This window comes from Carettochelys insculpta, chromosome 1, assembly GCF_033958435.1.
Source record: "Carettochelys insculpta isolate YL-2023 chromosome 1, ASM3395843v1, whole genome shotgun sequence".
Lineage (NCBI taxonomy): Eukaryota > Metazoa > Chordata > Testudines > Carettochelyidae > Carettochelys > Carettochelys insculpta.
Genome location: NC_134137.1, coordinates 181,297,918 through 181,323,670, shown reverse-complemented (window position 1 = coordinate 181,323,670; position 25,753 = coordinate 181,297,918). Strand labels below are relative to the sequence as shown.

The 25,753-nt window shown below is 48.3% G+C and overlaps 1 protein-coding gene and 1 long non-coding RNA gene across 5 annotated transcripts in view; one reads left to right on the top strand and one right to left on the bottom strand.

Moving 5' to 3' along the window:
* Positions 1 to 496: 496 nt before the first annotated feature.
* LOC142014431 (uncharacterized) lies at positions 497 to 19,800 on the bottom strand. Its single transcript, XR_012645943.1, has 3 exons — positions 19,668 to 19,800; positions 1,264 to 1,325; positions 497 to 975 (listed from the first exon to the last, which is right to left on the bottom strand). It is a non-coding gene; the product is annotated as an uncharacterized LOC142014431 (long non-coding RNA).
* EVA1C (eva-1 homolog C) overlaps positions 19,338 to 25,753 on the top strand; it is a 94,540-nt gene continuing 88,124 nt past the window's right edge. The window contains exons 1-2 of one of the 4 annotated variants that reach the window (XM_074996943.1): positions 19,645 to 19,728; positions 21,121 to 21,308. In XM_074996943.1, coding sequence (XP_074853044.1) covers positions 21,182 to 21,308 — 127 coding nt within the window. In that variant the 5' untranslated portion in view covers positions 19,645 to 19,728; positions 21,121 to 21,181. Of the gene's footprint in view, positions 19,775 to 21,120; positions 21,309 to 25,753 lie in introns of all 4 variants that reach the window. The other 3 variants (XM_074996932.1, XM_074996953.1, XM_074996966.1) reach the window with 3 other exon arrangements.

The window sequence follows — 25,753 nt, the reverse complement described above, 5'->3', positions numbered from 1 at the left end:
AATTTGGTAATCTGGCACCTGTCCAGTCCCGGACGTGCCAGATTAAAGAAGTTTTACTATACTGTTTATTTCCTGGCCTGGACTATTTTATATAGTTATGCTTTGTGCCAGTCAGTCACCACATTCAGTCCCAGACATCAGCCACGTCAGTGCTACTTGCAGTGATCTCCCCACAATACGAATGTCCATTTGTTAATGCTTTTATAGTGCACTTTCAGATCTAGCTGCATGAAAGCCATTATAAAAATGCAAACCATTAGAAATGTAAAATCTAATAATAAAAGAGTTATACCACTTGTATTCTTGGGACCCATCAGACACGGGAAACATCATAGTTAGGGTGACTAGATTTCTTTGTTTTCCAGGTTTTTATCTTGGTTTCGTTAAGAGCTGGGGACTACAGGTTTCCCTAGCATGAAACAAAACAGTTTGAAGGAATGAACTCATTGCCGAGAGTCTGAAATAACAATAATAATAAGAAGAAAATATGCTGAATACTAAAAATTCTTTACTACATTAGCAGTACAAATTAGATTCTTCCAAACAATGCCTTCCCTCCCCCGGCCCAGGGTTATACCAGCGTTAACACACTATACAAGAATATATGGTAGCATGCTGCTACTGGCAAAAAAAAAAAAAGACTTCTGACTCATAAGTATTTCACTTTTGTCTGGTGACAGCTGTTGTTCAGGCTCCGTTCATACAACCTGTTCATATGCACACTACATTCAGCTTTACAACAAATGTTATTTTAAGATATTAAGCTATTTAATACATTTAATATATTTAAGTTATTGTGCAACCTATTAAAATAGATGATCTCCTACTTCTGTTTCAGTCCTTTTATTTCCCCTTGCCCTCTCCTTTTTTTTTTCTAGGGGGAAAAGATGTGTAAGGGCAGAAGCTGAAATTGCCAGTGCTGGGTTATCATCCAAAAATGATTTTTGAGCTGCTAGGGTTGGGAACATGATAGCTCTGCAGGAGAGAGAACAAAAACATGAGGTAGTTAGCAGCATACGTCCAGGATCAAGAAACATACACAATCTGATGGTAAAAATAATGTACAATAATTTGTTATGAAAGAATACAGGTGAGGATGTACCTTTGAATTTCCAACATTTGTTCTAGATTCAGTTACCGATGATGATCATGTTGACTAATATTGTCTAATATTGTTTCCTTGTGCTCCCCTATCTCACCCTATCAAACTGTCATCTATGGTATTGTATTGAGAATGTAAATTCTTTGGGACAAGCACATCACCTTTTTGTTCTGTATTTGTTCAGCACCAAACAAAATGGGGTGCTGGTCCATGGCTGGGCCTCCTAGACACAAAAATAATAATAGTTAATCATACATTCAATGTTAATTTTTGAAAATAATCCAGATATAATCAGAACAGCTTGTGTCCTGGGCATTTTATAAAAGAAGACACTATTGCAGAACTACAGTGTTCCCAGAATATAACACAAGTGCTTATTGCTTAAAAATAGCCACCGTACCACATTAAAAAATTGACATACTGCTCCCAACTTTAGAAACTCATGCGAAGAAGAATGGATTTTTCCTGAAAAGTCTGTGAAGGACTATTTGGTTCATTCACACTGTGAAGCAATTAGGAATATTCCTTTCAACATTCCTTCCTCTAAAGTTCATCTCACAAATGGGCAATGTGAGTAGAAATGCTCTCAGAATACCTCAAAGTTTATGTTAAGAATCTTAACATTTGTAAAGAACACATTATCACACATAATGTATGCCCAGCTAGTTTCCTCCACAGTACATCAACAGGACTAAAATACAATTAAAAGCAATGGATTTCTCAAATATATATCTGAGAGCGCCTTTTGGTATTTTGGCACAAATTTTAATCTCTTTATGGCAAATCTGTTTCCTTGAGATTTATTAAATTTGAAAAGGTTAAATTATCATGCATGCATGGTGTTCAGAACACAAAATCACTTCTAAAGGAGGCTTTATGAATTCCTGCGATGGCAGTAATAGGGTAGAATATAAAAATATAGACGATGCACATATTTATGAATAAGAGCCAACTCACCCTTTGCTTCTCTGTTTCCCCTCTCCTTACTAACTTGGCTATCATGTATATTTGCTTTAGAAATATCTCAAGAAAAAGTACAGTATTTTTATTCATCTGTTTCATGCTGATCTAACTGAGGATGACTGAGTACCATGGACTTAAGTGGGTACAGGACTACAACGGGGATCCTTAATGGGTGTAAATTACTACGTCTCCAGTGGTTTCAATGAATCAATGACATGGTACACTAGTCTCTACACATGACTGAGGTGCCAAGATTTTGACTAAAGTGATTGTAACCCTCTTCCAATGTTCTGTTTGTTGAGCGACAATCAGGAGGCAGATCTTGTAGTGCTGTGGTAGTTAAAACTCCTGTTTAAGGCCCCGACCCTAAAGATGCTTAGTTAGGCTACGTCTACACGTGAACACTATATCGAAATAGCTTATTTCGATGTAGTGACATCGAAATAGGCTATTTCGATGAATAACGTCTACACGTCCTCCAGGGCTGGCAATGTCGACGTTCAACATCGACGTTGCGCAGCACCACATCGAAATAGGCACTGCGAGGGAACATCTACATGCCACAGTAGCACACATCGAAATAAGGGTGTCAGGCACAGCTGCAGACAGGGTCACAGGGCGGACTCAACAGCAAGCCGCTCCCTTAAAGGGCCCCTCCCAGACACAGTTGCACTAAACAACACAAGAGCCACAGAGCCGACAACTGGTTGCAGACCCTGTGCATGCAGCATGGATCCCCAGCTGCAGCAGCAGCAGCCAGAAGCCCTGGGCTAAGGGCTGCTGCACACGGTGACCATAGAGCCCCGCAGGGGCTGGAGAGAGAGCGTCTCTCAACCCCTCAGCTGATGGCCGCCATGGAGGACCCCGCAATTTCGACGTTGCGGGATGCGCAACGACTACACAGTCCCTACTTCGATGTTGAACGTCGAAGTAGGGCACTATTCCTATCCCCTCATGGGGTTAGCGGCTTCGACGTCTCGCCACCTAACGTCGAAGTTAACTTCGAAATAGTGCCTGACACGTGTAGCCGTGACGGGCGCTATTTCGAAGTTAGTGCCGCTACTTTGAAGTAGCGTGCACGTGTAGACACGGCTTTAGTGTTAATTCCAGTCCTGTCTGTAAATCCCACTAGGTTCTAGTGCTTAAAGTTAAGACTGTGTTTGCTTAAAGTCTCTGTGGCTTAGTCAACAGGCATTATGAATATGACTGTCTAAGGTCTGGAGGAGTACGCCCAAGGGGTTTTTGATAGATGCTGAGGTGTAGCGTGGGGGGGGATATATATTCCTTGATAGAAACAATGCAAAAGTGTAAGAAAGAGTATCCTATTTCTTCAGTTTTAAAGAAGCAGGAAATCATGAGAGTCTGGTGCATGGGTGAGTGGCATAATTCATGCTAATCTCCCTAGTAATTTAATAGTGAGTAGAGAGGTAGCCAAATGTTGCTTACCTTGTTCAGTCCTTCTCCTTTACTGCTCATGTTCCTCCATCACTGTCTTTCTCCACTTATACCTGCACTACCCTCCTTTCCATCATGCCCATCTGGACTTCTGAATAAATTCTCCACCTCCTGTAGCATGACCTACGTCTACACGTGTATGCTACATCGAAATAGCTTATTTCAATGTAGCGACATCGAAATAAGCTATTTCGATGAATAGCGTCTACACGTCCTCTAGGGCTGGTGCCGTCGACGTTCAACATCGACGTTGGGCAGCACCACATCAAAGTAGGCGCTGCAGAGGAGCGTCTACACGCCAAAGTGGCCCACATCGAAATAAGGGTGCCAGGAACAGCTGCAAACAGGGTCACAGGGCAGACTAGCACTTCTGGGGCAACAGCTAGCCACTCCCTTAAAGGGCCCCTCCCAGACACACTCAGCCTGCACAGCACGCAGTCTGCACAGCCACAGGCACGCACACCCATCGAAGCAGTAGGGACCCCCAGCAGCAGCAGCAGCAGCAGCAGCCAGAGGTCCACACAGCTGCCCTTGCAGGAGCAGTGCTTGCCTTGCTCAATGCTATGCAGGAGGCAGCTGATCACCTTTTAGTCACAGAAGAAGATGAGCTGCCCCCAGGGAAGGAGGAAGCAGCCCCAGACCCTGCTGTCCTCCGCCCCCCCAACCCCCCCACTGCACACGCCACTGGCTGTGGAGCTACCCCACGAGCACCGACTGGTGGGAGCGGCTGGTGCTTGGTGAGTGGGACAACAACCGCTGGCTCCAGAACTTTCGCATGAGCCGGCAGACATTCCTGAAGCTCTGCCAGTGGCTCACCCCCACACTGAGGCACCAGGACACCTCCATGCGGCGTGCCCTCAGCGTGGAGAAACGGGTTGGCATCGCTGTCTGGAAGCTGGCCACTCCAGACAGCTACCAATCCATGGGGCAGCAGTTTGGTGTTGGCAAGGCCACCGTCGGGGCTGTCCTCGTGGAGGTAAGAGGACCCACGGTGGGGGGGAGCCCTGGGGGTGGAGGGAGTCCTGGGGATGGAGGGAGCCCTGGGGGGGGCAGGGCCAGACACACCCTGCATACCCCTCACTGGTGCTCTCCCATGTCCTTCCCCTGCAGGTCGTCCACGCCATCAATGCCCTGCTCCTCCACAGGCTCGTACGGCTTGGAGACCCAGATGCCGCCATTGCAGGGTTTGCCAGCCTGGGCTTCCCAAATTGCTTCGGGGCCCTGGATGGGACCCATATCCCCATCCATGCTCCAGAGCACAGCGGAGGACGCTTCCTCAACAGGAAGGGCTACCATTCTGTGGTCCTCCAGGCCTTGGTGGACAGCCGGGGCCATTTCCTGGACATTTATGTTGGGTGGCCTGGCAGCACCCATGATGCTCGGGTGTTCAGGAATTCGGGCCTGTGCCGCCGGCTGGAGGTGGGGACCTACATCCCCCAGTGGGAGATCCCTGTGGAGGACACCACCATGCCCCTCTGCGTCATCGCAGATGCGGTATACCCCCTCCGGCCCTGGCTCATGCACCCTTACATGGCCCATCTCACAGCCAGCCAGAAGCGCTTCAACACGCGCCTGAACCATGCACGCCAGGTGGTTGAGCACACTTTTGGCCGCCTCAAAGGGCGCTGGAGGTGTCTCCTCACCCGCCTGGATGCAGGCCCCACCAACATCCCCCAGATTGTGGGTGCGTGCAGCGCATTCTACAACCTGGTCGAGAGCAAGGGAGAGGCCTTCTTTCAGGGCTGGGCTATGGAGGCCGGCAGGGCTGACATGCAGCCACCTGCTGCCCCCAGTCGCCAGGTGGACCCCGAGGGGATCTGGGTCTGGGAGGCCCTGCGGGCCCATTTTGACCAGGCCGCAGGGTGAACACTGGCAGTCCCCCCACTGCACCCCCCATCCTCCACAACACTCCCTGCCCCCACGCCCACACCACAGAGCACCCAAGAGCACCCCCTCCACTTTAATTGCAAATAAAAATAGACCTGTTGTTTTTGAAATCAAAACAAAACAGTGATTTCTCCTATATTAAAATACTAACTATATATATATATAGTGAGAACAAAAGGGGGGAACTATTTACATGGGCGGGCAGGTACCATAAAAGAACAGGGGTCTAACACAAACTATATACACAAATATTATATGATGGGGGATATGTACAAAGGGAGGGCCATGTCCTGGGCCCCGCACCCCCTACTGTCTGGCGCCTGGGGTTGGGGGGTGTGACCCTCGCCTCGGCCTCAGCCCTGGCCGAGGCTGGCTGGGGGCCGGGCGAACCGGCAGGTATGGCCGGCGTGTGTCAGCAGGCCCCAGGTCCCCCTCGGCGGAAGGCCCTGGGGTGGCGGATGGTGGTGGGATGGCGGTCGGAGCAGCGGGTGGAGCGGCGGGCAGAGTGGCGGGCGGCGTGGCATGGGGGGCCAGGTAGTCCACTATGCACTCAAAAGTGCTCATAAAGGCCCCGCATGCCTCCTGGCGCCAGGCCAGCTCCCACTCCTGCAATTCCAGCCGCTGCTCATCCACCCACAGGCGCCGCTCCGACACCTCCAGCTGACGCCGGAGGGTCACAAGCAGCTGGGGGTCCGTCGCTGTCCTCGGATGGTGGTGGCTCCACCGTCGGCCCCACCCTGGGGCTGGCTGGTGCTCCGCCGAGGGGCTGGCCTGCTGGGATGGCCCCGGAGGGCTCTCCGGGACCACTGACACCTTGCCGGCGCTCTCCGGGCCCTCTGATGGTGCAGCTGCGGAACACAGGAGGCGGGGAAGAAGAGTGGAGACAGCCATTAGTGTGGGCCCCGAGCCATGGCCCTTGTCCCCCCACCCCTCTGCTGCTGGTTCCCCATCCCAGTCCCTGGGAGATGCTGCTGCTGCTGATGGGTGTTCCACGCCCCCCCAGGAGGACCCTAGGTTCCGCTCCCCCCATCTCCAGGGATGGGGCATACCACTGTCCTGCTGGGGGGGCAGGGGCTGATGCACTCTTCTGAGGGACATGCCACTGCTGTCCTTGGGGCCATGGTCATCTGAGCATGTGGAGGGCCCTGGTCATGTCTCTTGTCCCCGCCCCTCAACCCCGGGGGTGTGCACCAGGGGGGTACATACCTGATGGTCTGCTCCCACGGTCGGGGGACACCCTCTGGGCGGACGCCCTGCTGGAGCTCCGGGATGGCAGGACGATCCGCAGTCCCCCGTCGCTGGAGGAGGATTCCCCCTCCTCCTCCACCAGTGTCCCAGGGGTGGGCTCCTGGGGGGGGGCCTGGGGTGCAGGGCTTGCCTCCAGGGTGGACTCTGCCTCTGGGGCCTGCTGGGGCTTGTCGGCTGAGCTGTCAAGAGTGGCCGGGGGGGAGGAGGTGTACCGGGGGCCCAGGATGGACCTGAGCTCCCTGTAAAAGGGGCAAGTGGCGGGGGCGGCCCCAGATCGGCTGGCTGCATCCCGGGCCTGGGCGTAACCCTGCCGCAGCTCCTTAACCTTACTCCTGACGTGGTCAGGAGTGCAGGCAGGGTGACCCCGGGCAGCCAGGCCCTCAGCCAGCCGAGCGAACGCATCCGCATTCCGCCTCTTGCTCCCCGTTAACTGGAGCACCTCCTCCTCGCTCCAGAGCCCCAGCAGGTCCCGCAGCTCGGCCTCTGTCCAGGAGGGGCCCCGCTGCCTTTTCCCAGGCTGGCTTCCAGGCTCGGAGCCCTGGCTCCCCTTGGGGGGGGTTGCCCTGGGGGCGCTTGGGGGGGCTGGCGGGCGGCCATCACAGCGGGGGGGTGTCTTGGGGCTGCAGGGAGGCGTGAAGGCTAGCTGCGTGTTAGTGCTGCTGCCTGCACGCGCTCTCAGCTTCCTGCACAGGAAGGCAGGGGGCGGGGAGCTTTAAGGGGCCATTGCACGCGGCGACCATAGAGCTCAGGGGCTGGAGAGAGTGTCTCTCAACCCCTCAGCTGATGGCCGCCATGGCGGACCCCGCTGTTTCGATGTTGCGGGACGCGGATCGGCTACATATGCCCTACTTCGACGTTCAACGTCGAAATAGGGCGCTATTCCCATCCCCTGATGGGGATAGCGACTTCGACGTCTCACCGCCGTACGTCAATGTCAACTTCAAAATAGCGCTCGCCCTGTGTAGATGTGGCGGGCGCTATTTCGAAGTTGGCGCAGCTACTTCGAAGTAGCTATCATGTGTAGACACGGCTATGGGGGTGAAAATCACTCCCATGACAGGGCTCTACACAAGCACCAGTTAAGCCCTTGTATTAAAACTGACATTTTAAAAAGTGGCTACTTATTAGGAGGCCCACATCCATCACCTAGGTGCAGATTTGTAGAGGTTCTGAGCATCTGCAATTCCAAGAAGACCTGTAAGAGGTTGATGCTTCTGAGTGTCATGCCTGAGATGATCTCAGCCCTGCCCTGCTTCCAGTTAGGAGTAATTTATCAAATCATGACAGAAGTATCCCATCCCATAGGATGAGGTGCAGTAGCTGCCCCAGACCCCACACTTTTGGAGACCCCACAATAGCTGCCTCAGCTATCCTATGGCAGCAGCAGGGGGTCACCTCCCACTGCCTTTCTCCTCTGGGCTCACCATGTAGTCTGTGTCAGCAGCTGTGCTGTGCACTCCTGGCCTGCAGAGCCCTGCTTCTCTGTGGCATTGGGAAGTGGCCCCTACCACCCGCAAAGAAGAGGGTCTCACTGGGTTGGAAAGGCACCAAGCAGAGGATGCTACCACTCATGGCACATGAGCTGTGTCTACACGTGCACGCTACTTCGAAGTAGCGGCACTAACTTCGAAATAGCGCCTGTTGCGGCTACACGCGTCAGGCGCTATTTCGAAGTTAACTTCGACGTTAGGCGGTGAGACGTCGAAGTCGCTAACCTCATGAGGGGATCAGAATAGCGCCCTACTTGGACGTTCAACGTCGAAGTAGGGACCGTGTAGACGATCCGCGTCCCGCAACGTCGAAATTGCCGGGTCCTCCATGGCGGCCATCAGCTGGGGGGTTGAGAGATGCTCTCTCTCCAGCCCCTGCGGGGCTCTATGGTCACCGTGGGCAGCAGCCCTTAGCCCAGGGCTTCTGGCTGCTGCTGCAGCAGCTGGGGATCCATGCTGCATGCACAGGGTCTGCAACCAGTTGTCGGCTCTGTGGCTCTTGTGTTGTTTAGTGCAACTGTGTCTGGGAGGGGCCCTTTAAGGGAGCGGCTTGCTGTTGAGTCCGCCCTGTGACCCTGTCTGCAGCTGTGCCTGGCACCCTTATTTCGATGTGTGCTACTTTGGCGCGTAGACGTACCCTCACAGCGCCTATTTCGATGTGGTGCCGCGCAACATCGAAGTTGAACATCGACGTTGCCAGCCCTGGAGGATGTGTAGACGTTATTAATCGAAATAGCCTATTTCGATGTTGGCTTCACGTGTAGACGTAGCCATGGTGAGTACAGGAGGTGGGTTGAGGGGAGGTGAGTCCCTGCAGCTACAGCTGCCACCATGCACTGTCCCAGGTAATCCCTGGCCTGGTTGGTCATGGAGGGGGCAAGGAGCTGTGAAGGAGAGGGGCCTGGGGCTCAGGGTGGGTTGCCCAGGGCCCCACATCTGGGCCACTGGGTGGGGGTTGCCTCAGCCCTCACCCCTTGAGACAGCCCTTGGCCTTGACAATGGCTCATGTCATTCATAATGTCTTTTGTGGGCCCATAAACTGGGCAAATTTCACCCTTTGGGAGTGTCAGCCTTTGATTACACCTTAAATGCATCTTCACTGCTGAGCCAATGCACGGACTGGGTTTTTGGATATTGATGGAGATTAGCAGCTGCAACTACTTAGGTAAACCACCATTTGGTTTATTCCGAAACACCCCCATCTTTTTGTAATTTCAAATGGAGCAGCACTTTTCTAAATAGCTAAAGAACTGCCTTTTATACTGTGACTTATGGAGATTTGTCTTCTTCACTGTCACACTTGAGCCATGCCAATATAAAAACAATGAACCTCGCTGTGCCAATAGCAATGGATTTCAAGCCAGCACTCAGAAGGGTTTGGAAACTGGGCTGCTTGCTCAGAAAACACAAACCAAGGAAAAGATCAGGACAGGAAAGGAAGATGACAGGGAACCAGCAAACAAAGTGAGCAAGCATGGAAGAGCAGGAAGCAGTATAAGATGAACCAATTATAATTTGTGGTTCATAGAATAAACCTGTCTGCCCCTTGGCACCTTCAACACACTTGTTGGTTTACAAAGGAAAAGGAGAAAGAGTAGGCTTGCACAAGTACTGAACCCTCACCCACTTTATTTTAATAGAATAATATTAAATTACCATTAAGCCTGGGACATTTTAATTTTTATAAACCGACTAACTCCTCAAAATTCATCATTGAACCCTTGTGGTCCAAAAGGAAAGAATATCAGTGCATGTATACACGTAATGACAAAAGCAAACACGAACAAGCAGGCTGATTTTCAAATGTGCTGGGTACCAGCAGGTCTCTAGATCTATGTTTTATACCTTTCTTTCTGCCTTTTTGTCTTGTTTAGGATTTTTGGAGTGTAAAGCTCTTTGGGAGAGTGGATATGCCCTTTTTGTGTGTTTGTATAGTACTTTGCATTCTGCGAGGGCTATCAAGAAAAAAATCCAGTTACAGGAAAGCTGTCAATGACATTGGCAGCATGCCAGTCAGTAGGAAGGTGAATTTTCTGTTCCCTACAATGAGGAAGTAAAGATGGAATTTAGAGGGGAACCAAAGAGAAGCTGATTGGTTTAACTGACTGATATGAACACACACACCCTGTTTTACCACTTTCTTACATGGGGGCATGGTCATTAGGAAGTTCTGATTAGCTGGGCAGGAAGCTGAGTTTGCAGGGAAATACTTTATACACAAAGGGCAGAATTTGTTAGATCAGTGGTTTCCAACCTTTTTTTATTTGCAGAGCCCTGAAGACTTTTGAATAGAAGTGCAGATTTCTTCAGAAATCTTAGACATTGTTTGTGGACTCTCAGCAGTGTGTCGACCATAGGTTGAAAACCAGTGTGCTAGTCAATGTTGTCTTTTCTCACATCAGACAGATCATTCATCCTGTAAAGGCGTAGGGAAGGGGAGTGGTAAGATTTTTTTTTCCCCGTTTTAAACACATTGGGCCAAGATCCACTAAAGTCAATAAGAAGTTTTTTTGAGCAGAACACGCAGGATTTGGCATGTTGTATCCAAAGTCAAACTATTGCACTATATGAAAAATAGAACTCGTAACATTCAGAAAACAGCCACAGCTGAAATTCACAAGCAATTTCTCTGTTACTGATTACTTTTCTTGTTGTTTCCATAGAAATTAGGGTTGAATCAGCAAAAATGAGGCAAATTATTTAAAATAAGCACCATATAGTAATTATTTCAAAGCACTTACTTTGTTTCAACTGGTCTGCCATTCATTGCCATAGAAACCCAACTGAGGATGGCAGCCCACTTGTTAGAACTCTCTTGTAGATTTCATTTGTGTCAGAGTGGGAGAAAATAAAGTGTTTAAAATGTCTTAAGTGGTGGGAAAACCTTAGGATTTTTTATGCTCAGGATTTTCTAAAATAACCAAACAGAAGATTACCAAAACTCTACTTCAAAAATTTATCTTTTGCAGCTGAAAAGAAGCATGAAAAGATTCAGCTCTATGAGAATTTTTTGAGGGGAAAAGAGTTGCATGTGCCTAAAAATAGAGACTTTAGAATTAAAGTCCCTCCAATGCAATAAATGTGGTGTCACTGTCATGGTACTATAAATCTGCCTGGTTGTGAATTTTTCAATAATAATCTAATATTTATTAACTGACTCAAGCATCCTCTACTATTAATCCACATAGGCTTCTTTTCTAACTTTATTTGAGTTTCCATGTAGTAAACTATAATATGAGTTTCAAATTAGCAGGCTGGCAGTGGTTCAGGGAAAACTAATGAAATGTAGTTAATTTATACTGTATGTTTCTTGCCTTGCCACTCAGAGACTTCCAATGGTAACTCCATGCAAACAGCAAGTTTCCCACATTTCTGACATTATGAAATTATTTCTGTTCTCACTAGTGCAAAAGAGAGTAATCTGATTTGAGTAAATGAGAGTACACTCCGTAAATAACAACAAGTCTTGTGGCACCTTACAGACTAACATATTTTGGAGCCTAAGCTTTCGTGGGCAAAGACCCGCTTCATCAGGTGCACAAGGGGGGGAGGTGGTTTCAGAGGTGTATTTAAAGAGTGGGGTCCCAGTAAGAGTGAGGGCCAGAGCTGACAAGGTCTATTCAGCAAGGTGGAAATGTCAGCTCTGGTCCTCCCTCTTTCTGGGACCCACTCTTTGAATACACCTCCGAAACCACCTCCCCCACTTGTGCATCTGATGAAGTGGGTCTTTGCCCATGAAAGCTTAGGCTCCACAATATCTGTTAGTCTATAAGGTGCCACAAGACTTCCTGTTGTTCTTGAAGCTACAGACTAACACGGCTACCTCTGTGATACTTGTCACCATTCCATAAATATTACTCTGTAACTACTCAAGTTATGGTTTTTTATTGCCACCTCTCAGTGTAGGATCTGAAGTCCTTTGACATATAGTCAATAGTAATGTAGTCCTATTAAAAAGATTAGAGATAAACACTAACATATTATGTCCCCGATTCAGGAAAGAGACTTAAATACATGCTTAACTTTAAGCATGTGCTTAAATCCCATTGTCTTCATGGTCTTAAATGTTATCCAGAATAGGGATGCTTTCCTGTACAAGGGCTTATATGTGCATCTGTTCATCTATCCAGACAGAAAGGCAGATGGATTCCCACAAACACATCTGGTGGTGAAATCCAAATGATAGGTTGCACAGCCCTGTAACAGATATGAAATTATCGTACATCTTTGACTACCTTGTCTTGCCTTCTCCCACTTGTCACCTTCCTTGAGATTATTTATAACAGTATTTCCCAATTTTATTTGGCCACAGAACTTCTTTAAACTCGAAAGAATTTTGCAGACCTCTACTAAGAGTCTGATATATGGAGCTGAAGAAGTATAGCACAAATAAATATAAATAATAAATAAATGCTAAACAAGGCCATGAGATCAACCTTTAGTTTAACTGCACATACGCTTATCCCTTGTTAAACGAGTACTTCACTGACCAGTACTCGCTTAAACGAGCAACACATTTACTTACTTTAGTTCACTCTACAAGTGAACCGCCCCCACTAATACAAGGCTAATTCCCTCCCTGTGGCTCCAACCTGCCCTAGTCTGAGCCCCCGCCAGCCCCGTAGCCCCTACCTGTGGCAGCCTGACTCCCCCCACCACCCACCGGCCCACAGCAGCCTGACCCCCCCGCCGGCCCCGCAGTGCCTATATGTGGCAGCCTGACCCCGTGGCAGCCTGACCCCTCCCTCTCACCAGATCCGTGGCAGCCTGACTTCCCCCCCACCAGCCCTACAGCAGCCTGACCCCCTCCCCAGCCCCACAGACCACCCCCGTGGCAACCTGCCCCCCTCCCCAGATGCCAGCCCCATGGCCCCAACCCGCAACAGCCTTAACCCCCACCATCCCCCGCCAGCCCTGCAGCCTGACCCCCACCTCCCCTCCCCACCAGCCTGGTAGACCTAACCTGCCGCAGCCTGACACCCCACCCCCCACCAGACCACACACTCAACCTTCAGCAGCCTGAGCCCCCCGTCACCTACCCCACGGACCCAACCGGCCACCAGGTTTTAACCCCCCCTCCCCCTCATGGCCCCAAACTGCCCCCAGCCTTTAACCTTTTCCAACCCGTAAACCCAAGGGTCACTTACCGTCCAAAAGCAGTACCACCTGCTGCCACTCCTTCACCGAGCTCTAGGAATCAGTCAGAGATTTTTACGTGCATTTTCATGAGAATTTAGTGTCCCTCTTACAAGTTTTCGCCCATGAGCACAAAGTTGGGAACCAGTCATGCTCATAGAGCGAGGGGTGAGTGTATTTAAAAATAAAAATCACATTTAATTTAACAGATTTAATAGACTGAGTATGGGGATTTAAGGTGGTATATAACAGGCCATCACACCACTGACTGACTGCACGCACAGCGCTGAGTAGTGACATCATTGTCCCTACTCTCTGGCTAAGCTGGCATTACACAAGGACCCGTATCATAGCAAACACAAATGAAAATTGTTTTAATAAAATTCATAAATGCTTAAATATGAATTATTATTTTAAACCATAAAATGTTATTGTAATGGAATTTTCTTGCTGAACCCCTCATTTCACTTTGCGGAACCCCGGGTTTCTGTGGCATACCCTTTGGGAAACACTGACTTATAACATTCCAAACTTCTCAGCAGCTGTCGTATTTAAAACACAGCCTTCCAGACAAAAAGAAAGGATTTACCTATCACAGGTGGCCCTGAGGTATGAAATTAGGATATGTATTTTTCAGAACCAAAAACAAACTGACAAAATTCAAGCCAGTCAGCTTGGTCCACTTCAGAGTATATCAGAGCTGGGAAATTTGCATCTGGTCCAAACTCCAGGGCTGTGGCCACACAATTTTGAGCGCCTCATTAGCAGAATGACAGCCACGCATGCTTTGAAAGTGCTGCTTTTGAAACGCATGCTGCCCATGTAGCCCTGGGCCTTTCAAAAGGACTGCCTGATTTCAAAAGCCCCTTCTTCCCATTTGATTTTGGGAAGAAGGGTCTTTCAAAATCGGGGGTCATTTTGAAAGGTCCCCGGCTACCTGGGCAGTGTGCATTCCGAAAGTGTCACTTTCAAAGCACGTGAGGCCACCATTATGCTAATGAGGCTCTGCATATTCATGATAGCACCTCATTAGCATCGCTGAAGTGCCTCATTACCATGCCCTCTCCGAAAGGAGAGATTAATGTGGCCATAGCCAAGGTGTTGGATTAGGACATGATCTGTGGTCATAGTTTGGTACCATCTATTACTGTTGTCCTAGACATGAGGGATGTATATACCCCAGAATGTTATCAAACTAATTGCAATCATATTATGTCCACTCTGCCTATATGGATTAATGAAACAGAACACCACATCATTCAGTGCTAGTTTGGAGACAAACTGTCAGAAGCAAGGTCATAACTATTGGCAGTTTTGCCAATCAGAATGGAAAGAGTGGGAGGAAAAAGTAAATAACTGAGAATGAAAAAAGATATGTAGATAGACAGCTGTGAGTCTAGATGCTGCTGGTCATAACAGTTGATTGAAGGTTAGGAAAAGTGAAGATCCAGTAGGGGTCATTATGACACCTGTGCGCTTTGTAGAATTAGTTATAAAAGGCTTAGATAATAGAGTGTAGCAAGGGCTATCCTGGGAGAGACATTTTACCAGTCATCTTTACAACCTAACAGTAGGGTAACCATCGGTCCTGCTTTTACTGGGACAGTCCCTTATTTAAACTGTCTCACAGGCATCCTGACTTTTTTAAGAAATTGGGAAAATTGTCCTATATTTTGAAGGGGTCCTGTTCCTTGGTGACTCGGTGTCTTGGGGCTGCAACCCCCACTGCCGGAGACCTCCTCCATTGGGTGGCTGCCCAATGCCCTGTGCCTTGGGGCAGTAGCTCCTGCTCCAGGGGAGCTTCTCCATGGAGCAGCTGCCCCACTCCCCAGCACCCCATGGTGGCAGCCCCCACTTCTAGTGAGTTCTGCCACAGGGCGGCTGCCTCATTGCCTGGCATCCCATACCTAGGGAAGGCAGCCCCTGCTTTCAGAGATCCCTTCTGTGAGGGGAATGCCTCGTTTCCCAGCATCCCTACCTTGGGGAGGCAGCTCCTGTTAGGTGGAAGCTCCTTCATGGGGCGGCTGCCACATTCCCTGTCCCCATTTTCAGGAAGCTGCAAAGCCCCTATTCTCAGGACCCCCCTGACTGTAGGTTGTGGAGCCCCCATCCTCTGCTCCCACCTCATCCCTCATCAGAAGGCTGCAGAGCCCTCCATCCACAGTGCCTCAATCTGGAGCAGCAGCTCCCATCAACCAGGAGCCCTGACATGGGGCAGCAGCCCCGCCCCCATTCCCAGAGGCCCATGTCCCATAATTGCCATAGAGCAATAGCAAGGAGGAATTTGGCCAGCTCTGACCTCTCCTTGATTAACTCAATACTCTCTGGCTATGGTTACGCTTGCAAGTTTTACCAACAAAACCCTGGTTTAGTTGACAAAACTGGTGGAATGTCCACACACAAAATGAACAGTAACAGAGAGGGAGCCGTGCTAGTCTATATACTATCAAAACAAAAAAGCAGCCAAATAGCACTTTAAAGACTAACAAAATAATTTATTAGGTGAGCTTTCGTGGGACAGACGCACTTCTTCAGACCATAGCCAGACCAGAACAGACTCAATAACAGTCTGTTATTAATAACAGAGAACCAAAAACAGTAATCAATCGGTTAGTCAACATTTTAATGGAGTAGGCCATTAATGTTAATGACTCAAGAGTTTGGATGTTACTGAAGAAAAATTTTCACAACACTATTCAAAGGGAGACAGCTGAGCTGTCTTTTATATTCAAATTCAGCACATTAACACATGGTTTGAACCGGGATGGGAATTTTCTGAGTCACTATAGGGGCTCGTTTGCATGCTTGACTCAATCTAATTCTTGACCTTCTCCCCCCCCCGATACCCCTCTACTCTCTGATTTGCTCACCTTGATCATTTTTTTCTGATTTGTCCTCCTTGATTACTGTTTTTGGTTCTCTGTGCCTTAAATATTGAATCTGTTCTGGTCTGGCTATGGTCTAAAGAAGTGGTTCTGTCCCACGAAAGCTCATCTAATAAATTATTTTGTTAGTCTTTGAAGTGTTACTTGACTGCTTTTTTGTTTTCACACACAAAATGTGTTTTGTTGACAATTTGTCAATAAAACTCAGCATCTCTGCCAGCACTGTTCTGCCTCTCAGCCATGAGGCGTAACGCTGCTGTCAACAGATTCTGTCAACAAAAAAGCTATGTGGACGCCCTAGGAGGGACTTCTCTCGACAGAAAGGGCATCAAGAACAATGGGCAGCCCTGTCTGCTGTGTGACCAGGTGCCTGTTTTCTTGAGAGTGGTCGGGCACTCCAGCCACTCTCTCAACAGGGTGGAGCACTCTCCCAATTGGCTTTTGTGTGTGGCTGCACTCTGTCAACATAAGTTTTGTTGGAAAATCTCTTCTGATAGTGAATTCTGTTGACAGAACAGTGTAGTGTAACCATAGCCTCTCAGAATACAGGTAGATAACTGGGATGTTCTAAAGGTATTGCTTGTGCTTATATCTATAATGTGCAGACAACAATCATGCTGGCTTGTATGTAATGCTTGATCACACAGAACTGCGCTGAGTCCCTACTGATATATTCCTAACACCTCCTGAAGCAAAATAGTTGCCCTGTCGGGGGCTTTGCAAACTTCCAGGTTACATTACGTACTTACCAATGTCATCTAATAAATAAGGTGTAGAACAGGCATGTCCAACCTGCGGCCCGCACGCAGCCCTGGACAGCTAGTAATGCGGCCCCACAATATCGTAAACTTTTAACATTATGATGTGATTTATATACATTAACTATATTATATATTTTATATACGGCCCAAGACAATTCCTCTTCACTCAATGCAGCCCAGGCAAGCTAAAAGGTTGGACACCCATGGTATAGAATGTGACTGTACATGCTAAACTATAAGGCTACATCTACACTAGAGAGTTTTGTAGATAAAACTGGGTTTTGATTACAAAACTCATGGAGCATCAATAAAAAAACTGTGAAGATGCTCCAGAGGGCCCTTTTGCGATGGAGTAGCTCAAAAGATTGACCTGTTTTTATGTATAGACGTGATCTGCTGACAGATGTTTTGTCGGAACATCTCTTCTGACAGTAACTTCTGTATACAGATACTTCTAGTGTAGACATAGTCCAAATTGTTAGCTCATGCTTTCCTACTTTCACATTTGTCTTTAAAACAAAACTAAACAAAAAAATCAGTGCAGGGTGTTGATTGTAGATGCTTCCTTGCCCTATTTCCAATTTTGCTTCTTTTCTCTTTCATGGTTGCAAGTCTTAAAGGAGCTGAGGAGCTAGTATTTTCCCTTAATAATTACTTAGGCTATGTCTACACTAGAAGCATCTGTCAACATAAGTTACTGTTGACAGCAAAATCCTAACAGAACCTCCGGCAACAGATTGCAGCTACACACAACTTGCTCTGTCGACAGAGAACTGCCAGACTGCCCTGCCCTCTGGTGCCAGAAAGCGGAATGGCAGCTCTGCAAAGAGGGCTGCCCGGCAACTGGAAGCCCTCTCTGTGGACAGAAGTGTCTACACTGCACTGCTGTCGACAGTACTACGTCGAGAGATTGTTATGCCTCAAATTTTTGAAGGATAATACTGTCAAAGAAAATGCAGAGTTCTGTCAACATAATGCTTTAAGCATGTAGACGCTCCCTGAGTTATGTCAACAGAAGGCCCCCTTCTGTCAACAAAACTGTTTAGTGTAGACCCAGCCTTAGTCCCTCGATAATGTTGGCAGAAGATGCAGACAGACCAAGCCATTTTCAGCCATGTCCTATACTGATGGGCTTAAAAGAAGCAGAAAGAACAGTTGAAGGCAATGTAGAACATGGAAAGAGTATCACAACAAAAAAAGCAGTCCAGTAGCACTTTAAAGACTAACAAAAAAATTTATTAGGTGATGAGCTTTCGTGGGACAGGCCCACTTCTTCAGATCATAGCCAGACCAGAACAGACTCAATATTTAAGGCACAGAGAACCAAAAATAGTAACAGAGAGGGAGCCCTGCTAGTCTATATACTATCAAAACAAAAAAGCAGTCAAGTAGCACTCTAAAGACGAGCAAAATAGTTTATTAGGTGAGCTTTCGTGGGACAGACCCACTTCTTCAGACCATAGAAAGACCAGAACAGACTCAATATTTAAGACACAGAGAACCAAAAACAGTAATCAAGGAGGACAAATGGCTATGGTCTGAAGAAGTGGGTCTGTCCCACAAAAGCTCATCACCTAATAAATTATTTTGTTAGTCTTTAAAGTGCTACTTGACTGCTTTTTGTTTTGACAGAACCAAAAATAGTAATCAAGGTTGAGAAATCAGAAAAATATTATCAAGGTGAGCAAATCAGAGAGTAGAGGGGCAGAAGGGCGGGGGGAGTCAAGCATTAGATAAAGCCAAGAGTAGTTTGGGGATCCCTTACTTTCCATTAAGGTGTTTGTTTCCCCCGTTGCAAAGGAGACTGCATCCCCGCTATTTCCCCCAGATGCATGTAAAACTTTCACGGGACAAAAGGCTGGGCACAAAACCCTACCCGAGAAACTGGGCATTACATGACGCAATTAAACGTTTGCAAAGAGCTCTTGCGAGCAGGGACTAAATTTGGCGAGAAACCAGACGCCCATTTTATCCCGCGCGGTAGAGCTGTTTCTCGCTCCCGCGGCTGAGCGCCTCCCGTCCTCGGTCTTGATCCCGGGAGCAAATCGGCAGAGGGGCTGCGTTTCCCCCGGCCACAGCCTGACAGCGCAGCCATCTGCTGGAGCAGCCCAATAGCCCTGGCAGATTCCGCTCGGCTGCTGGTCCCGTCCACCACCCTGGGGGAAAGGGGGCGGGCGAGGGCGGCTCTGGCTGGCGCGCCCAGGGGCTGGGGGGACCCTCCGGGGCCGCGTACCACCGGGAAAGGGCGAAGCGGGGCCGCCGCGCCGCGCCGCGCCGCGCCGCACAGTGCCCAGGAAGAAGCGGCGTGCGCCAGGCGGGAGGGAGGCGCCGGGCCCTAGCAATGCCCGGCCGGGGGTGGAGAGAGGGGCGGGGGGCCCGTGGAGGCTGAGTCCCGTGGCCGGGGGAGAGGCGCGTCCCTTCCCCGCGCGCACACACACACGCACAGGCACACAGGGCGCTGCGCCCCAGCGGAGCTCGCCGGCGCTGCCTGTGGGGGCGAAGCGCGCCAAGGCGCGGCCCGGGTCCGGGCGCCTCCCTCCTGCCGCGGGCGCCCTGGGCAGCGCGCTCCGCTCCCGCCACGGCCGGGCGCTGGCTGGGGAGAGGATGCGCTGCCAGCGGGGGGCCGGGCTCAGCACGTGACTCGGCCGGGCTGCGAAGACCTCCCCCCCGCACCATGAGTGAAGGGGACGCGGGGCAGCCCCCGAGCCGGAGACAGGGCGAGCCCGGGCTGCTGCTCAACCTGCTCTGCTGCGTCGTCCTGGTGGGGACCAAGGAGAGCCAGGCGCTGGCAGACTTCTCAGGTACGGGAGCGCAGAGCCCGGCGGGCGCGGGGCGGCGCAACAGCAGGTGGGCACCTCACGAGCAGGGAGGCGGGTGAGGGGACAGCCCGTCTGCCCAGAGAGCAGCGTGCGTGGCTAGGGCCGGGCTGTGTGCCTAGGAGGGCTCCTCAAGACCGCCCCCGGCCGGCGCTGGCTCACCAGCAGGGGGCCAGGCGCCCAGCTCTCAGCAGGGTACGTGCACAGGGCTAGGGCAGGGCGTGTGCCCAGCAAGGGCTCCTCTTTAGGGTTCGGGGCATAGGGTGAGGCTGCCTCCCCCTACGAGCAGTCTCAGAGGGGTAGCCCTGTTAGTCTGTAGCTTCACAACCCCCCACAAACCAACAAGCAGTCTTGTAGCACCTTGAAGACTAGCAATGTTATTTATAGGTAATGAGCTTTGGTGGGTAGAGCTCATCCCCTAATAAATACAATTGTTAGTCTTGCAGGAGGTACAGGGCTGCTTGCTGGTTTTCTTTTTGTTTGTTTGTTTTTTGTGTACCTCTCGGTGTAGTTAGGTGAATGTCTTGGAGAGGTGCAGGAATAGAACATCTGTCCAGGAGTAGTTCCTCACAAGGGTGCATGCTGGGGATTAGGGTGCATGCTCTGGTGTGGTCTAAAGGTATAATGGTAGGTGGATACACAGACACATAGATGAAAAGCCTGGGGCATTTTGCTTTGGCTAAATTGCCTGATTTACATTTTAGCTATTCAGGTCATAAGGGATGACTTTGGAACCCTGGAAACTTCTGTTACAGTTGCTTTGGAAATGAAATGTTCAGGGTCAGTTTCAGCCTTCAGGCACAGATGTTATATGTAAAAAGCCCAAGCTTAGGCAAGGGGCAAAAATTAGTCAAAAGGAGAACACCGGTTACCTACCTACCATAGACTAGATAAAAGGAGAGACCCATGACTCTGGGGGATCAAGCAAGATAATGCCCATCCTGACAAACTGTTAGGCGTACACCAAAAACATTAATATGAGCGTGATTCAGACCCAGTGCTGTCAAGCTACTTACAGAAGAGGACATAGGAAGGAGTTAGTTAAGAGTTCCAGAGAAGTGGCGTGGGAAGCATTGTGACAACTTCAGCCATTCAGTACCATCAATCTCTTTTCAAATAAAACTGTGAGAACACAATTTGATAGTTAGCAAAGGGACTGTGCCAAAGTTCATGGGAGTCAATGAAAGACTCCCACTGACTTCTTTGCACATTGGGTCAGTCCATGAGTCACGAGAGAACACAAGGCCACTTCTGAGACCAGCGGACACACCAATCTCCCATCAAAATGATGTGTGTCTGGTAATGCAAGAGAAATATTTCATAATGCAAAATTTAAATAGGTGTGGAAACTGTACTAATGCTGCTTATTTTCTGCAGAAAGAAGGGACATCGTTTCTACTGAAGATAACAATTTCTGTTACATGAGATAGGATATTTCATGGTTTTTGTGAAACTACTTAAAAGATCAGCTGCTTGCCTTTGCATATTTAATCATATGCTTAGTATTCAACTCAGAGTTGCAACTTTATCAGACTGTAAACCAGTATTTTCCCCTCTGGCAAAAGGTAAACCTCACAATTAAAAAGCAGAGTACAACTTTCTGAAAGTTAATCTGGTGCACTGAGACAAAGTTAATACTTCATAAATAATATTAATATATTATAAATATAGTTAATGTTACCACTGTTTAAAAATGCTGGTAGCTGATTGAACAGAGGCTGAACATGTATATTTTCTCAAATTGTTTCAAAATGAATAAAAGTGAAAATTCTAGTCCTGTAAATTGTAAAGAACGAAAGTACAGATTTATATTTTACATTACTACCCTTTGACTCCTTTCACATGTACAAAGTTTTTAAATACTTGTTATCTTACTCTTAAGTGTTTTGTGGCTTGACTCCCAGTAGTAGTTATGGAGTTAGTATGTCTATAACAAAGAAAAAAAGATAAAGAGAGGTCATATTTTCCATTTCTAATAGCAACTGAATCCTCCCACAAAAGGCTATTGAAACTAGAAATAAAGTTATTTAGACAAGAAACTCCAAGTTACATTTTAAAAATAGTTATGTGGTTAGTATTTCATTGTTCAGAGAAAAGAATGCAAATAAATAAAAATAAGTAAAATAAATTAAATGAACCAAAGCAATTTTCCTATTTAAACCCAGAATCCGATGCTAAAAATATGCCATACAGACAACTGTGTAAATAAAATGTAGAAGAGCCTCTCTTAAATTCCAGCCTATTACCACCAGAATGTGGTAAAATGTTTAGGCACTACAATCTGCCCACATTTTTTTTCTTAATACAGAGATGTAAGCTTCGGTGATAAAGAAAAAAAAAATCCAGAACAATCCAAGGTTTTTTCACCAGTTCTGAATTAGTGAAATTTACATCAGGAAGTGCAGGCCAAAAGCTGTCAGAAGTCCACAATAAGTAAGGTGAAACCTTTAAATGGTATCCCAAATCTGCTTAAAACTAACACACCTGTTAAGGAGTTGGAGGCTATGCAACTGAAAACAAAAACATTGAGCTTCTAAAGTTGCTGACTTTCCTTATGCTTTCCCTTCTTTCTCAACAACAGCACCCAGTTGATTTTCATAAGTCTTGTTGAGTTTATGTGAAAACAAATCTGCATTTTTTAAAGGGACAGAACACTGCTGCCACAAAGACTTCGTGAAAAACAAAACAATCTCAGCGACAGATATTAAAAGAGACTCTGCTGATTTGCATCAGCTAAGGAGCTGGGTCAGAGTGTTTTATAACTCACATGCATGTTTACTTTTTGGAGAAGGGACAAGTCTTAAGGTGAATCTAATAGCAAAATCTCCATGTGTCCGGGAGAGCATTTCCTTTTGAAAACCATCTCACAACAAAAGAAATTGAAAGAGTCAAGGGATCATTCAAGTGTTCTGTACCGTACTGTACTGCACTGTAGGATCCAGTAGTGACAGATTAGTGTTATGCACGGAGTTGGAAGGAAAGTTGCTTAAGCTTTTTTCCTCATCACAGATCTTGAGCTTTTACACTAAGATTATCAGGTGGCATACTTTCCTGGTTCACTGAGCTTTTTGCTCCATGCCTCTAGCATCAGAGCTCTACTTCAGCAGCCCTAAATTGGGCTGTTTCTCTCTGAGGCCTTCTCCTGTCATTCTTATGACTTGCTTTAGTCAGTTCCTAGAAAATTTACCCTTTCTTGTTCCCTTTTTAAATACATTAAATTGTGCTGTTAGTACTGGCCTGGAAATTGTTTATTCTTTTGTTAGTAGGATGTATTTATCCCCTAGTCTGCAAAGGTTTGGAGCATAGAACCGTGTTGACTTATACAATGGAAATATATAGCAAAAAAAAAAAATACATTTTAGGCAAAATAGGGAGGGTGGAGTTCAGTGTTCCCTGTAAGCTGAGCGCTTGTGCAGGTGCTCAGGAGAAACTCAAATGCTGCCCAGCGGATTAGAAGAGTGCCCATAGCTAGGTTTTGTGTTTCTGTTAGTGGTACATGTTTGCGCATGCCCCGGTGCACATAAAAAAATCTATTCTACACATGGATGGAAAAAATCCACACCCTATGGAAAAGATTAGCGGGAACATTGGTAGGGGTTTATTTTAAAAAAATCCCCACCTTTGACTTTTTATCAGCTTTCCCTTATGACAGGGTGCATAAATTCCTCACTGTATGGCAGAAGGTTAAAGAGCATTTCTGAGCTCAGGAAGCCCCATCTCTCTGCCCTTGCTAAGTATGCTGCATTAGAGGTAGAATTTACAGGGAACTGATCCACTCCATGGGAGGCAGACAAGGCAGGGAGATGGACTCACCCTGAGAGCTCTTGAGGAGGACATGCCAGATCCAGACTGGGAGAAGGCACATTGGAGAGTGGCAGCTCTTATGGGTTGGAGATGGGCAGGCAATTTTCAAGGACAAGCTTGCAACACTTTGGGAAAGAGGGAAGTAGGAAGTGGCCTAGGAAGGCTGACTTAAGGAACTCAAGATGAAAGATGCTGGACAGGCCTTTCAGGGCCTTAGATTGGAATGCAGTGGAGTGGAAGAGCCTGCATTTCCCTACCCCTCCTACTGCAGCCACTACAAGATGTGGGGTAGCAGACCTGTTCACAACTGGTGGAGAATGTGGGCAGCATGACAGTGAGACTGAGAGAGGGGAAAAGTGATATGGAGATTGGCAAACTGCTGAAATGGCTGATGGACAACAGCAGGTGACCCAGCAGGTTCTGCAGCAGCAGATCAAGCTGTTCCAATAGATGGCTACCCCTTACCACCAGCAGGTAGCCCAACAACAACAACAGCTCATCCAGGAACTGTGTATGCAAAAGCAGCAGCAATGCTTGGTTCAGAAAGTTGCTACCTCTTGCCACCCAAAGGAGCCTGCAGGACCCCTGGGAGCAGAGACCCCAGATCTTGTGGCCACTGCTGGCTCCTCAGTGAATCTCACAAAGATGGACCAGAGGAGGCCCCCGAAGCATTCCTATTCATTTTCAAGCGGGTCACTACTGTAGCTTGATGGCCCCCAGGACACTGGGCGAGGCTGCTATCTCCGTACTTTACAGGACTAGTCCAGGTTGCTTAATACAGCCTTGACATGACAAAGGCCCAAGACAATACCAAGGTCAAGGCAGCCATCTCACATGTTTCTGATACCACTACTGAAACCCATTGGCAAAGGTTCTACTGGGAAAGATTTTCCAAGGGTGCCTGGCTGCAGGCAATGGGCCAGTGTCATAAGGAACACTGCTGGGGGTGGCTTCAACCCAAAAAGCAAACTGGGAAGCAGACAGATGAAAAAGTAGAGTTGGAGCAATTTACACAGATTCTCCCAACCAGCAGCTGGGAAAGGGTGTAATGACACCAGTGGGACCTTGGCTGATGCAGGTCCATTGGCAGAACATTTTCTGGATGTAGACGGGATGACAGGAGTTGGAGGGTGACCAGAAGGCCCTAAATATAGGGGTTTCCTGCCCAGCAGATCCAGAGACTAATGAAGGGAGAGTGCTCTAGTGAACTCTGGGTTTTACCCTGACTTGGAACCAAGTCACAGCTTGGATGGGCCCCTGGGATTCTGAGTCCAGGGGGATGAGTATCTCATGGAGAAACCCAACCCTGAAGGGATAACCCATGGGGACACCATGCCACCAATGCTGAGAAGAGATAGAATGAGCCCCCCCCGCCCCGCCCACACCCTCCTTCTTATGAGCAAGTCTGAATGGCAGATAGCCAGATCAGAAAGAAAGGCCAGACAAAATGGTAATTCCTGTGCAGGCTAATGTAGTAGCCAGGCTGTGCTGACAGATTCTGAGTGTAATCATCTGTTGGCCCCAGTACACCTACCCAGGCTGGGAGACAACGTAGACACTATCTGTCTACTCTATGTCCCAGGGAGATATGCTCATGCCCCATGTGGGAAGCTCAGCTCATGACAGGTGAACACTCAAGAAACGTGTGCATTGGGTAGCCTCTGCGCTGACTTACCTGGTGCAAGACCTCAAAGATTTTAAGGGATTATAAAATCCTGGAATAATGATCTGTTGAGGGAAGAAGACCTCCAGTGAGGGAACCTGAGTTGCTGGGGCCAGGTAACCTATGTTGAGTCAGGGACAAAGAGGACACCAAGAGAGCCTGTCCCAACAGGAACCGCCACAAAGTAGGCAGAAGCCCATCCCCTCCCCCCATTGTCAAAACTTGGATTTGCTGATGCCAGGAGAGATTTCATACATGTGCAGAAGCAGGGCCAGAGACTGAGCTGGCTATATGAGCACCTCACCGTGGTGAACAGGGAAATGGCCCCCCCCCTTTGAGGGGAGAGACTGTGCTGGATGGCCCAGGATGCCGAAAAAGGAGAAATACGTGCACAGCTCCTGGTCCCAAAGAAGTTCCAACAATAGAAAGAGCTGGCACATACAACACCCTGTGCGGGGACTTGTAGAGCCAGAGAAAACCCTCAGTCAGGTAACCTTTAGATTTTACTGACTAGAGAAACATGGAGAAATCAGAGATTATGTG